This window comes from Capra hircus, chromosome 18 (genome assembly GCF_001704415.2).
Source record: "Capra hircus breed San Clemente chromosome 18, ASM170441v1, whole genome shotgun sequence".
Classification (NCBI taxonomy): domain Eukaryota; kingdom Metazoa; phylum Chordata; class Mammalia; order Artiodactyla; family Bovidae; genus Capra; species Capra hircus.
Genome location: NC_030825.1, coordinates 54,306,936 through 54,319,902, shown reverse-complemented (window position 1 = coordinate 54,319,902; position 12,967 = coordinate 54,306,936). Strand labels below are relative to the sequence as shown.

At 50.6% G+C, this 12,967-nt stretch overlaps 2 protein-coding genes across 4 annotated transcripts; one reads left to right on the top strand and one right to left on the bottom strand.

Moving 5' to 3' along the window:
* Window positions 65-9,300, bottom strand: QPCTL (glutaminyl-peptide cyclotransferase like). Of its 3 annotated transcripts, none has more exons than XM_018062623.1 (7): window positions 8,874-9,300; window positions 8,255-8,398; window positions 7,237-7,518; window positions 5,469-5,621; window positions 5,269-5,368; window positions 4,621-4,737; window positions 65-1,718 (listed from the first exon to the last, which is right to left on the bottom strand). In XM_018062623.1, the coding sequence occupies exons 1-7, from the start codon at window positions 9,081-9,083 to the stop codon at window positions 1,714-1,716; spliced, it is 1,011 nt and encodes a 336-aa protein (XP_017918112.1). In that variant the 5' UTR covers window positions 9,084-9,300; the 3' UTR covers window positions 65-1,713. The 3 variants fall into 3 exon arrangements, with proteins under 3 accessions (XP_017918112.1, XP_017918110.1, XP_017918111.1); XM_018062621.1 differs by lacking the exon at window positions 65-1,718 and adding an exon at window positions 3,396-4,166 and having other exon boundaries at window positions 8,874-9,285; XM_018062622.1 differs by lacking the exons at window positions 65-1,718; window positions 8,874-9,300 and adding exons at window positions 3,396-4,166; window positions 8,661-8,826.
* SNRPD2 (small nuclear ribonucleoprotein D2 polypeptide) lies at window positions 9,789-12,667 on the top strand. The gene is made up of 3 exons (XM_005692647.2): window positions 9,789-9,899; window positions 11,251-11,430; window positions 12,401-12,667. Coding segments are annotated over exons 1-3 (357 nt in total). The 5' UTR covers window positions 9,789-9,897; the 3' UTR covers window positions 12,576-12,667.

Here is a 12,967-nt window from a genome sequence, read left to right as displayed (position 1 = left end):
TTCCCTTGGACTGAGATGACTTTTGACTCTGTGTCAGTTTGGACTCAAAAATCTCAAAATAGTATTAACAGAAACTCAAACAAGGTAGCTTTTATTTCTTTAGAAACCCAGTATTGGGAAGGTATGGTGGCCCTGAAGTCACTGGGAGCCCAGACTCCTTCAAGCCCACTCTTCCATTATTCTTTGCCTTTGGCCCTCAGCCTCATGGTCCAAGATGGCTGCCACAGCTCCACCCATTACCATTTTGTGGGGAAGGGAGTATCCTCAGAAATACTATACCATGCTTCTATGCACAGCTCACTGATCAGAACTTTAGCCACATGGAAGGACTGCAGGGGAGACTGGGAAATGCAGGTGCTTAGCCAGATGCATTATGCCCACACAGAAACTCATAAAGATCCCTGTAATAAAAGTTTTAAGATATTCAGCTAATTATTAACTAACAGAAGAGGGGAAAATGGATATTGAACAGTGGCTAACAGTCTCTGACATTCTTACCAAGGAATCAAAATTTCCAGAGATGGGGATATGTCAGAGTAGTTATTTAATACTTAGATTTTAGAATCAAAGAGACCTGGATTTATAACTTGGCTTGGTTTTGTGGAATTTTGGATTCCTGTAAAGAGAAGGCTGGGTTATTTGGACTATCCTGCTGAAAACAGGAAGTAAAATCTGGAAAGCCTCAAATAGCCAATAAAACACAGTTATGGATATACTAAGCCAAAAATTTAAGGGAAAGGTCCATAGGGGTCCTAAAGCCACTTTTGCTCTGAGGGCATTTGCCGATGTTAACAACCCTGGGTTTCTAATTTGTAGCCTTTTTGGGACAGGCCAGCAGAAGTCAAAGCCTGCCCAAGGTGAAGAATATAATAGGAGCTGGGATCCCACCAAACTACAAGCTCAGGTAAGACTGACCCAGAACACTGCAGAGAAGGTGTTTTAAATGCTGAAGGAAACACAAAATTAAAGGAAAGGGGTGGGGGGAATGAACCCTGAGAATCTGCGGCCACAGGCAACCCGGTTTTGCATCACCTGTTGTGATCCAGGGTACTAAGATGTCTAGCAGAAACGGAAAAATCCTCTGGTGGGAGGAGCTGACACCTAGAATCCCCACCAATGAGCAGTAAGAGCCAAATAACCAAACACACATGGAAATGCAGCAGCAGCAAGAAGCAGCTGTGGCCACAGAGCAAAAACAGACCCACAAAAGCTGCAGGTGGTGGACCCATCAGTCAAGATTAGAAGAAAAAAGAGAGCTTGGAAATACATGCAGGGAACCCAGACCTGATAATGGCCTAGCCAGAATGAAAGGAAAAAACCCACAAAGGTATACAGTAACCAAAAGTAAAAAATCAGAGACTAGGCTAAACAAATTAGACACAATGAAAGAGTTATTCAGCTAGAGCAAGGTCTGAAAAAGTGGCAGAGAGACCAAAAAGAAAATGTAAATGGTTTTGGAGGATAGAGGAAGTCTAACACATTTAACTGGCATCCTAGAATCAGAAAAGAAAATGAAACAGTGCAATGATAGTATGTCAAGACACAACGACTGCAAATTCCAGACTGATAAAAAGATGGGTACATGCAATGAATCACAGGCAGGTGATTTATTGATAAATCATCTCAATAAATCTAGAAACAAGTACCTAGACATATGCAATGAATGTGTCCAGCTGTGATTTTCGGCAATTGACTTCTCTGAACCTCAGTTTCTTAATCTGAAAAAGAATGTTGGACAGTTCCTCAGAAGGCTGATACACTAGAGTGCTCACCAGTTGTGCCCATCAAAGACCCCTCTTGGGCCCTTCATAGTGTGAAGCTGGGGGAGGCTGCCTTTCAGGGACGGATGGGAGCAGGGGAAAGCATTAACTTGTCAAGCATCAGCAGCCTAATCTGTAAAATGGGCTCATGATCCTGACCCCAGATTCAAGTGGAAAGCCCTGCCCAGTGCCTGGGTATGGTGCACTCAGCAAGATGACTTACAGGGAGGCCTGGAGGCCCAGGATGGAACTGAACACACTGCTTCATCTAACACTGAGGTGATGGTTTCACCTACCTCTGAGATGGCTGTGATGATAAGGAGACATGTAGTTTTAAGTGCTTGGCATCATGAAATGAACAAACAGGAACTCTCTGATTTGAGACCCTCTTACTACCCTAGTTGTTGATATCTGGCAATTTCCTTTCTGACTTCTGTCAATTCCACTTCTAAAAGGCTGTTAGTCCCCGCCCTTCTAAACCTCACTGTAACTTGCAGCCAAATAAAAGCCTCAGGAGGAGCTACTTTTTTGGTCAACCATCTGTTGCACCAGCACAGGTGATTTTTAGAAAGAGGTGAGACACGGGCTTAGGAGCACAGCTGTGGGTGAGGATCTGAACTCTGTAAACAAAAGTTTGTAATTCTCAGCCCTGGCTGCCTCATTTGGAAAATGAGAACCAAAATTGTCCCTCAGCCTCTTGCGTCAGTCCTCTTGCGTCAGCCTTGAGTTGTCTGGGAAAGCCAATGTTCACCTTCACTCTTTTAAGGTTTTTTTGATGTGGACCATTTATTGAATTTCTCACAATACTGTTTCTGTTTTGGTTTGTTGGTCTTAAAGCATGTGGGATCTTCAACTAGGGATTGAAACTGCACCCCCTGCATTGGAAGGTGAAGTCCCAACCACTAGACCACCAGGGAGGGCCCCACCTTCACTCTCTAACCCTCTACCCTGGCCTGGCCTCCCTGCGGCCTACCAAGACTCCTTCAAAGTCACAAAGTCAGCAGGCACAGAGCTGAGCACCACACTCTCTGCCTAAGTGCTCTCCTAGGCTTTCTTTGGAGCAGGTTTGCTAAGCAGCTAAAATGCACCAAACGTATATCCTTAAGGACAGCATGTCCCAAAGTGCTGATCGTGAAGATTCCCCAGGTGCTTATACAGTCCCAGCCTCTAAATCCTTTTGTTTTTTGTTTTTTGGTTGTTGGCTTCGCTGCACAGCTGGTAGGATCTTAGTTCCCTGACCAGGGGCCCCAGCAGTAATAGCACCAAGGCCTAACCACTGGACCGCCACAGAATTCCCCGTATTTTTCAAAAAGCACCCCAGTTGCATCTGAAAATTAGATAGGCCTGGGAAATAATTCCTTGAGCCATCACTAGAGTTTACAGTTACACATGTCGTCTCTCGCTTCTGTGCTCACAGCCAAAAAGGAAAGGATGGTTTGCTGTAACTATTTTATAGTGAGTTTTGGATCAGACCCATTTCTACCATAAGCACTTTCAAACAATCAAAACCCAATGTTTCCCAACGTATCTTCTGAGGTACCCAGATTCTGTGAGGTGCTTCCCAATAAAGGAGTTCCGTGGTGAAATCCTTGGGGGAAACATTGCATTCTTACTCTGTATGAAAATGGCACACCATGAAATGAAGAAATTCATTTAATATTGTCTCACCCTGCTTTGGTCCCCTTTTTCATGCAACACCTATGTATGCTAGTTGTGCAGAACATGTTTTGCAGAAACACTGGTTTATCACCCATTGGAGGTGGCAGAATCTGGAGTTCCCAAGGAATGGCTTCTCCCTCCTCTGTCCCTGCTTATGAGCAGCGCCTCGGTGGACCCCGCATGCCACATTCCTGTGGGAGTTAGGTCTGGACTGGTGCAGTAGCAAGGCTGCCATTCTGGAGAATGAACTGCCACGGAAACAGAAGCCACAGAGAATTCATTTGGTCGAGGGTATTGCTGGTCCAGATGCCAGTCCACCGTCTGCTGATTAAAACTGCGAACGGCACTCGGTCCCCTGTAGCTGCGCAGCCCGAGCGTTTCCTCAGGGCAGGGGCCGGGCTCATTCCTTTGGCTCTCACCCCACAGTGATCTCTCTCTTCCACGTCTTTGAGGAGTGGCAGGTTGAGATCGAGAAAGAGCATCTTCTGGTCAGAGCACAAACAGAGCCGAAGGGGTTAAAAAGGGCAAGCCAGCACAGCCCAGGAGGGCCTGGGCCTGTCTCCTGCTGGGCCTTTCTCCCTCAGAGCATCCCCTGGGCAGGCTAGAGCCCCAGGTATTCAGCCAGGAACACGGCCAGGATGCGGCTCAGGTTGTGTACCGTGGGTGGGTGCAGGTTGGCCTCGGAGTCGTTGGACGTGTGCCAGACAGAGGGGAAGGGTGTGGAGATGAGGTGGAGCACAGGAACTCCTGCAGGGCAAAGAGGAGGCACAGGCCCATGTGTGGCCCCAGCTGACCCAGGAGCCCAGGCCCACGCCTGGGGAAGTCTGCCTTCTCCCCCGCCCCCGACATTGTGCCACTTGAAGAACTCTGAACAATTAAGTGTGTGAGGGTAAGTGTTCGTTAAAAAAAAAAAAAAACACATCCAATATATTCATAACACAAATCAAAAAAATTAAAAACTTCATGGATTATGAAAAGACTAGAAGATCTGAACACTCGCTAGTGCCAGGCACTGGTCAAAGGTCTTTACATTCAGTCCCCTTGGCAACTCTTGAGATGGGGGGCTGTTAATTATCCCCATTTTACAGATGAGGAAATTGAGACACAAAGAGGTTAAGCAATTTGCCACTAGTCCCCAAATCTAGGAAGGGGCCAGGTCCTACCTGTGGCCTCCCTGCCCCCCAATTCCCATAGCAGGTACCTCGGCGGAGGAAGGGGATGTGGTCATCTTCCACAGAGATAGGGGGCTCCCCGGTCTGGAAATACATCACTTCCCAAGGATGAGACTGCAGTAGGTTCAGACGGTGCAGGCGCTTCTCTGGATGTGGTAGGGATTAGAAAGCAGAAGGTCAGCCCCTTAAGGGTCAAAGGTTCCCCTGCTCACAGATCAGAGGAGGGTGGGAGGCCTTGGGGGTGAAGCATTGATTATGTCAATAAGGATGAATGTTTAGTTCATCATTCTGGGATAATGTTAGTTACCCAGACTGCAGGCTGACTATGTTCCTGGTCTCATTTAATCCCTTCGAGTCTAAGGAGGCAGACACTCCCATTATTAGCATCATGCCCATTTTATAGGTGGGAAACAGGCTCAGAGAGAGGAGACCACTTGCCCAAGCTCACACAGCCGGTAAGAAGGAAAGCCAGAATCTGAACCCAGAGCTCTCTGACCCTAGAACCCCTGTCTGTAATCACTTCATTTGACTGCTATGGGATTTTTTGTGTTTCTGCCCCAGTGCTTTAGGGAGAGGCTAGGGAGGTAGAGGGAAAGCTGGATGGCCCCTCAGAGGCCAGGTGCCTGGTCCTCTCTCCAGCATCCCAGGCAGGTGTCTGCCTATACCTTCACCCTTACCAATGCTCCTGAGCCGATGGAACCAGCGGGCCGTGCGAGGGAAGTGACTGTAGAAGGTCGGGTTGGGGGCTCCCAGGAGATCAAGAAGCATAAAGAGCTCCTAGGGAGAGAAGCCAGGACTGAACAGCCCAGCGGGATGCTGCCAACCTCATGCCTCCCTCCTCCCACCTCACCGGCACCCAGCAGGGCCCTAGTCTTACAATAGCCTGGATCCTGGTGGAGCCCAGGCCGTGGGGTGTAGACTCCATGAGCTGGGCCAGGTGCTGGGAGCCATAAAGCGAGTCCTTGGGTCCCCACTCCTTCAGTGCCTCTTCACCGTCCAGGAAGAGCAGCTGCAAGGTCACTGGGGCTGCCTGTGGGGGCCAGTGGTCAGGGCGAGCTCAGTGCCAGCCTGCCACCTCAATGCACCCACATTTCCTGCCTGTTTGCACAGCTGACTAGGGCCAACAGTCTCCTCACTTGTAGAACCGGATAGCCAAAAGTACAGTCTGCCTGGATTTAAATCCTGGCTGGGTTGCTCGGTAGCCAAGCAGCAGTGGGTCAGTTACTAAGTTCTCAAAGCATCGACTTCCTTATGTAGAAACAGAGTTAATACCACTTTTTACAGGGTAGGATTTGAACCCAGGTCCTAAGACAGCACGGGTTTCCCTGGTGGCTCAGTGCTAAAGAATCCACCTGCTAATGCAGGAGACGTGGGAAACGCAGGTTCAATCCCTGGGCTGGGAAGATCCCCTGGAGAAGGAAATGACAACTCACTCCAGTATTCTTGCCTGAAAAACCCCATGGACAAGGAAGCCTGGCCGGCTATAGTCCATGGGGTTGGGAGGAGTAGGACAGGACGTAGCCACTGAACAACAACAACAATAAAACAGCCTAGGACAGTGCCTAATGCAGAGTAACTAAATAAGGATTAGCTCTGATTGTAAGAGCCATTCCTTAAGTTCATTTGGCGAAAGAGACAGACCCACAAATAATAATTGTACAAACCATGAAATGAAGTTGGGCAAACGCTTCTAAGAATAACAGGGTCCTGAAACGTCCTCCAAGGGGGTGGTGCATAACCTGGCCTGGGGAAAATGTTGGGTCTGCTGGGAAGGGATGTTTGCACTGAAGCTGAGGAAGACCTGGCCTGGCAAAATGGAGCAGAGGGAAGCGTGTTCCCCGGTGAGACAGCAGGATGGACCAGGACTGGGGACAGAGAAGGGGCCAGAGAGGTTTGAGAAGAGGCCCTAGGGCCCAGCAAGGGCCAGGGAGCTTGGGCTCTGTTACAAGGGCACTGGGGTTTCAGCCACGGAAGGGATCTGAGCAGGATAGAGGCATGAGGTGTCTCCATTCATTCCATACATTCTTACTGACATCCTACTTTATGCCAGGCAGTATTCTGGGCAGTATTCAGGGAATACAACAGGAAATAAACACAGCCAAGGGCTCACCTATCCGAAGCTTATTTGAGCTTGGGAGACAGACAAATCAACCTAAAGCCCCATGAGGCATGGGATAGTGACAAGGAGCTATTTTATAGTGGCTGGGAAGGTCTCTTTGACATCAGAGTGGACCCCTGAATGAAGGGTGGGAGCCAGTCAGGAAGGTATCTGAGAAAAGCACACTGTAGGCAGAGCAAACAGCAAGTGCAAATGCCCTGAGGTTGAGGGTGAGGTCCACAGAGGAGGTGGGAGGCTACCATGGAGGGAGTGAGGGATGAGGGGTGGGAGAGGAGACCAGAGAGATGAGAGGGCACACCTCATGGGCTAAGAGAAGGACTCTGGCTTACTCACGGAATGACGCGGGAGCCATGGGAGGGTTTTAGGTAGAGAAGGGACAGAATCTGACATTCGGGAAATGCAAAGACCCCCTGGACTCTGGTGTGGAGTGGAGGAAGATAAGACCAGGCAAGGGAGAGTGGCGGTATGGACCAAGGAAGAGATATCCCTCATTCACCCACCCCCACCCTACCCCTGCTCTCCTTACCCTCTCCTTGGCTTTGCCCAGCTCCTGGTCAAGGGCTTGGGCCAGCTCCAGTAGCAGGGAGCAAGGCACTGCTGAATCCGTGGCCCCCACAAAGGGGGCTGAGCCAGATGGGAAGAGCTTGGAGTCGTAATGGCAGGCAAGGGTAAGGTGGCGGGCAGCCCCAGGGTCCAGCGTGGCCACCACATTGCCGAAGTCCAATGGCCCCAGGGGTGTGGAGGCAGTGAAGGAGTCGAGTTCTATATGCCAGCCTGCTGAAAGTGTCCGCAGTGTAGCCTCCAGGAACTAGTGGCAACAGAAAAGAGGGAGGGTGGGTGGGGACTGGGGAGAAGGTCAGAAGGGCCATGTGAACCATGCTGAGCAGTCAGGTTGGCCCACCAATACCACTTTGGTTGAATCGTTCCCTTGAGACACTCTGAGTACCGACTAAGTGCCAGGCATGGAGTGCCCCCATCTCTTGAAGCCCAAATGAAGCACAGCTCACCCTTCCAGAGCACTCACTCTGTGCCCAGTCCTGGTTCTAGGAACCCCTATGGAGTGGGGACTGACAATGGTTCCATTTTGCAGATGAAGAAACTGAGGCACAGAGAAGCTGAAATTAGTTTAAGGTCATACCAAGTGGCTGAGGTGGATTTGAAGTCATGTAGTGTTCAAAAGACTTTCAATGCCTTCTGGGGAGCAATATAGAGCTCTAGAGCCAAGCCATTTGGGTTGAAAGCATACCATTTATTAGCTGTGGGATTTGGGCAAAATGCCTAACTATTCTGGGTGTCAGTTGCCTCATCTACACAATGAAGATCAGATTGGTACCCACCTTATTAGGCTCATAGGGCTGTTGCTGATGCATATAATAAGATTTGAGGGTGGGGTGTGCAGTATAGAGGGCAGTGGTCTGGTGGTTAGCAGAATAGAGCTCCTATTAGCTCTAGGCAGACCCCCAGCTCTGCCACTTGGGCAGGATACCTATTTCCTATTTACTGATGGGCTGTGGGGTCAGCGGTTAGAGGTGGGGTCCTTTTACCTTTCTGACTTGGAGATTGCCCGGGCTGCCCGGAGTCCGTACAACCAGCAGAGGGCGCAGGAAAGTGTTCCAGAGACGGTGAGGGTCCAGTTGCCCCAGTACCCTCCGCACCCGAGCTTCGGGGAGGCTTCCGATCAAAGGGCCCTGAGGAAGCAGGTAGGGAAGAGAAGAGCAGAGCATGAAAACGACCCTCATTCCAACCATATCCTGGAGGCTGCCCTCCTCTTCCTAGCCGCAGCCTCCAGCATCAGAGGTTTCTAGAAGTCCCTCCAAACCCATCCTGCGCAGCCCACGGCAATCCTGATGAGGGAAATCTAGGCCCAGCGAGAGGAAGGGACTCTTCCAAATAGCTGACTTTAGGATTAGAACCCAGAACTCCAAGTCTTACTACTCCAGACTCTCTTACCGGGTAACCGCTATTACAAAACAAGCCCGAAGCCTCATTGCGTTGGAAAGGGGTATGCGCTCTAAGAACGGAGACGGCGGCACCTGCAGCTAGGGCCATACGGTAAAGACAAAGCCAGGTCAACCCAACCTAGGGTCTTCCCCATGAGACCTTGGGGAAGGGGAGGCAAGGAGTAAGGGCTTCCGCAGTGCCCGTGTCCCCGCCCGTCCTCACCCGCAGTTCCCGGCCCAGCGGCAGCTCTTCAGTCTGGCTATGCCAGCTGCTCCAAATGGTATAGAACACCAAGGCTACTGTCAGAGCCAGCAGCAGCTGGGGCAACAGCTGTGCCCGCGGTATCAGGCGCCGCTTGGGCGGTGAGGGTCGCTCCAAAAGGCTGCGTTCCCCGACCGGGAGTCGGGGCCGCCCGCGGCCCCCGGAACGCATGGCAGCTTGGCCCTGAAACCGGTCGGAGACGGCGGATAGAGTTAAGGCCGAGCCAAGTCCCGCCCCATGAAATAGCCAGACCAATGAACAACAAGAGCGGCTGCACCATCCGCCCTCCCGCGAGCAGTAAAGCCAATGGGACTTTCGGCCTGAGGACGCGGCTCCTTGTCTTCAGGGAGCTTTGGGGGTTGGTTCCCCCGGGTTGCACAACCCAAAAGGGAGAGCGTAAGAAGTAGGCGCCGCCTCAGCGCAGGAGGGGAAGCCAATGAGAAGCGTTTGATCACCGAAAACATTAGCCTTACTGGGCGCAAATCCACGCCGCTCCCGGATGGACCCTCTCCCCGGTCCAGAAAAACCAATATACACGTAAATCAACAGTTCCCGAACGAAAGGGGAGGTGCCCATCCCTGAAGCGAGGAGGGGATTGGCTTCGCGAAGGCCGCGCCCCCAAAGGCAGAGCGGGCGGGCATTTGGAAATGGCTAGTATTCCCCTCTTTCAACCTATGCGGTTCTGCAACAAAATGGTTTGAATCAGTCCCGCCTTCTTTTCCTCTCCATGGTCGTGAATATCTGCCCAGTACTGTCTTGAATGGTGGCCTGGAGCTACTTACTAAGTAATGCTTCTACTCGGCAGCCTCCGCCGAGGGCGGAGATCGCTAAAGCAACGGGCCACGCCCCACTCGCTGGTTGGGTTTGCGCAGGCGCGCGCGGAAGTGGGCCGTAGGAAGAGGAAGTCCCGCCTCTGGCTCTCTGTTCGGGAGGCACACCACGGAGGAGACGGTAGTGGCTTGAAAACGCGGTCACCATCATCATCATGTGAGGCCGGGCTGGGTTTGGGTGGCGGCAGTGGGATTGAGGGTGTAAGTTTGGCCGCTTACCGGTTGAAGGGGGTAGGCAGAAATGGGCGCGGAAGCAAACATTTGGGTGTAAGGTGGCGTATCTTTCTACTGATGAGTTGCGAAGGGACGTGGGGCCTTTGACGGATCCTGACTTCGGGAGCGGGGACAGCTTTATCAGATAACAGGCTGGGCTTTCCCAAATAAGCAATCTTATTGAAGTGAATTTTAAGAGGAAGCGTTTTTACGAATTAAAAACCTGGGAGATGAGGAGTACGGACTTGTAGGAAAAGCGGTCTTAAGGTAAGAGGCTTAGCTGGAGACAGTTGGCTTTTCGATCACATCCGCCATTGGTATGGATAACGAGTTATGGGGATGATTTTACTTATGTATTCACTCAACAGTTATTTATTGAGTGTTTGTATTAGGCTGCTTTAGACGCATAGCTTATATCACTGAATTACTCCACTCTCCCCAAGGGAAAAAAAATCCTCTTCTACATCTTACGGGATGGGAAGAGGCAGGCAGGAAACGTGCTGGTAATAAATCCGTAAATTCTAGAATGTGTTAGGGAATAGGGTTTTGAATAAAGAAGTAACAGAGCAGGGTAAAACAGCGTGGAATGTCACTTGTGAGAGACAGAACGCATGAAGGAGGCAATACTTGAGCAAAAACCTGAAGAAAGTGAGAAAGCAAACTGCAAAGGTACCTGGGGACGTACCTAGGCAGAGGGAAAAGTGAATAGAGGGGCCCAAGAAGGTTTGCTTGATAGCTTCAAGAACCACTGAAGAGGCCATTGTGCCTGGAACAGAGTGAGGGTAAAAGCTGGGCTTTACTGTTTACACTGAGAGGGTACTCAAGAGTGGGATGATTCTTGACACCACCCTTGAGACTGCTCTGTGGAGGGCAAACTGTTGGGGAGCGTGGGTGGAGGCAAGAAGACCTAGGAAAGAGATGATGGAGGTTTAAGCCAAGGTAAGAAATTCAGATTCTGATAGGTTTTAGTGGCAGATGGCAGGATTTGCTGACAGATTGAATGTAGGATGTGAGAGAAGAAAGAGTCAAGTTGCTCAAAGAACCAGAGGGATGGAGTCACCACTGACAGAGATGAGGAAGGCTGTGGGTAGTGTAAGTTGGGGTTATGGGGGGTCTGGAGTTCAGTCTAGGTCATGCGAGGGTTGGAAATATCCTTTAGGCATCCAAGTGGTGATGGCAAGAGAGAGGACTGAGTACGAAGAGAGGGATATGTGTCGGGAAGACACCGAGGGAGAGGCCATGAGCACGCAGGCTATGGGCCTGCTCACCTCTGGGTTCCATACTTGTCTTTTCAGGAGTCTCCTCAACAAGCCCAAGAGTGAGATGACCCCAGAGGAGCTGCAGAAGCGGGAGGAGGAGGAGTTTAACACGGGGCCGCTCTCCGTGCTCACGCAGTCAGTCAAAAACAACACTCAAGTGCTCATCAACTGCCGTAACAACAAGAAGCTCCTGGGCCGCGTGAAGGCCTTCGACAGGTGAGCACCAGGGTCTGGGGAGGTATGCTGTCCGGGCCTCAGTTTCCTTACCTGTGAAATATGCATCATAATAATATCCCTCAGAACAGTAACGAGCCTTCAGTAATACTATGTATGAAAAGCACTTGGCTCAGTACCTAACACATGATAAATGCTCAGTAAACACATGCAGCCTTTAGTTAGCATTTGGGAAGTGCTTTCCTCACTGTAGATTACTATACAGCAAGATACAGAACTTTCCCAACTTTTTTCTTTTCTTTCTTTCACTCAGTCATAGTTCCCTGTATCCTCCTATCCCTTTGTGTGTGTGCATGAGGGCTAAGTCACTTTGGTTGTGTCTGAATCTGTGCAACCCTATGGACTGTGGCCCACCAGGCTTCTCTGTCTATGGGATTCTCCAGACAAGACTACTGGAATGGGTTGCCATGCTCTCCTCCAGGGGATCCTCCCAACCCAGGGATTGAATTTGCATCTCTTATGTCTCCTGCATTAGCAGGCAAGTTCTTTACCGCTAGAGCCACCTGGGAAGCCCCCTATCCCTTTACCTTGCTTTAGTTTTTCTTCATAGCACTTACTACCACCTGACAGTATATTACAGGTGTGTTTGTTTACCTGCTTCGTGTTCTCCCTTCACTAGCCTGCAGAGCCCATGAAGACAGGGCTCTTACCTGGTTTTTTTTTCATGGCTCTGATCATTGTAAACGTTTGTTGACCGAGCTATTCCACACTGTCATCACACATGCCCATAAGAAGAATAGTGTGTTGAGTCACTTAATTTTCACAACAGCCATAGGAGGCAGGCACCATGAATGTCTCCAGTTTAGAGAAGAGGAAACTGAGGCACAGGAGGTGAAGTCCTTTGCCCGAGCCTCGGAGCCCTGGCTCTCCCCCTTCCCAGAGGCAGTGCCGCCCAGAGGAAGGGTCAGGACACACCCCTCACTCAGTCCTGCTGCCTCCCCGTCCCCACCAGGCACTGCAACATGGTGCTGGAGAATGTGAAGGAAATGTGGACGGAGGTCCCCAAGAGCGGCAAGGGCAAGAAGAAGTCCAAGCCAGTCAACAAGGACCGCTACATCTCCAAGATGTTCCTGCGCGGGGACTCTGTCATCGTGGTCCTGAGGAACCCGCTCATTGCTGGCAAGTAGGGCCTCCTCCCTGCTGTCAGCACTTTCCCCCTGGTTTTGCGAAGACCTGCCCTCTGTACTTGAAATAATAAAACTGTGCGTTTTTTCTAGCAGCCTCTGCCTGTTCCCAGGGCCTAGAGAGCGGAACAGACCCCAGAGAGGGGTGGCAGGGTGTGGGGCCAAGCATGGGCTCAGGCCTCTCTGAACAGGTGAAGAGGCCCAGTCTCTGCCCCTTCCAGGCCTTAATGTTCCCATCTTGGGCAGAGAGAGCTCTTGCGGTCTTTTGTGTTTTAGCTTTTTTCTACTTTCTCATTGCTTTCTCCTCCTCCTCCCCGCCTCTCAGTAAGTCATTCTCACTCAAAATTTTTTTCACTCTTTTTTTTTTTTTCTCCCATTTGTTCAAACAGTCTGTG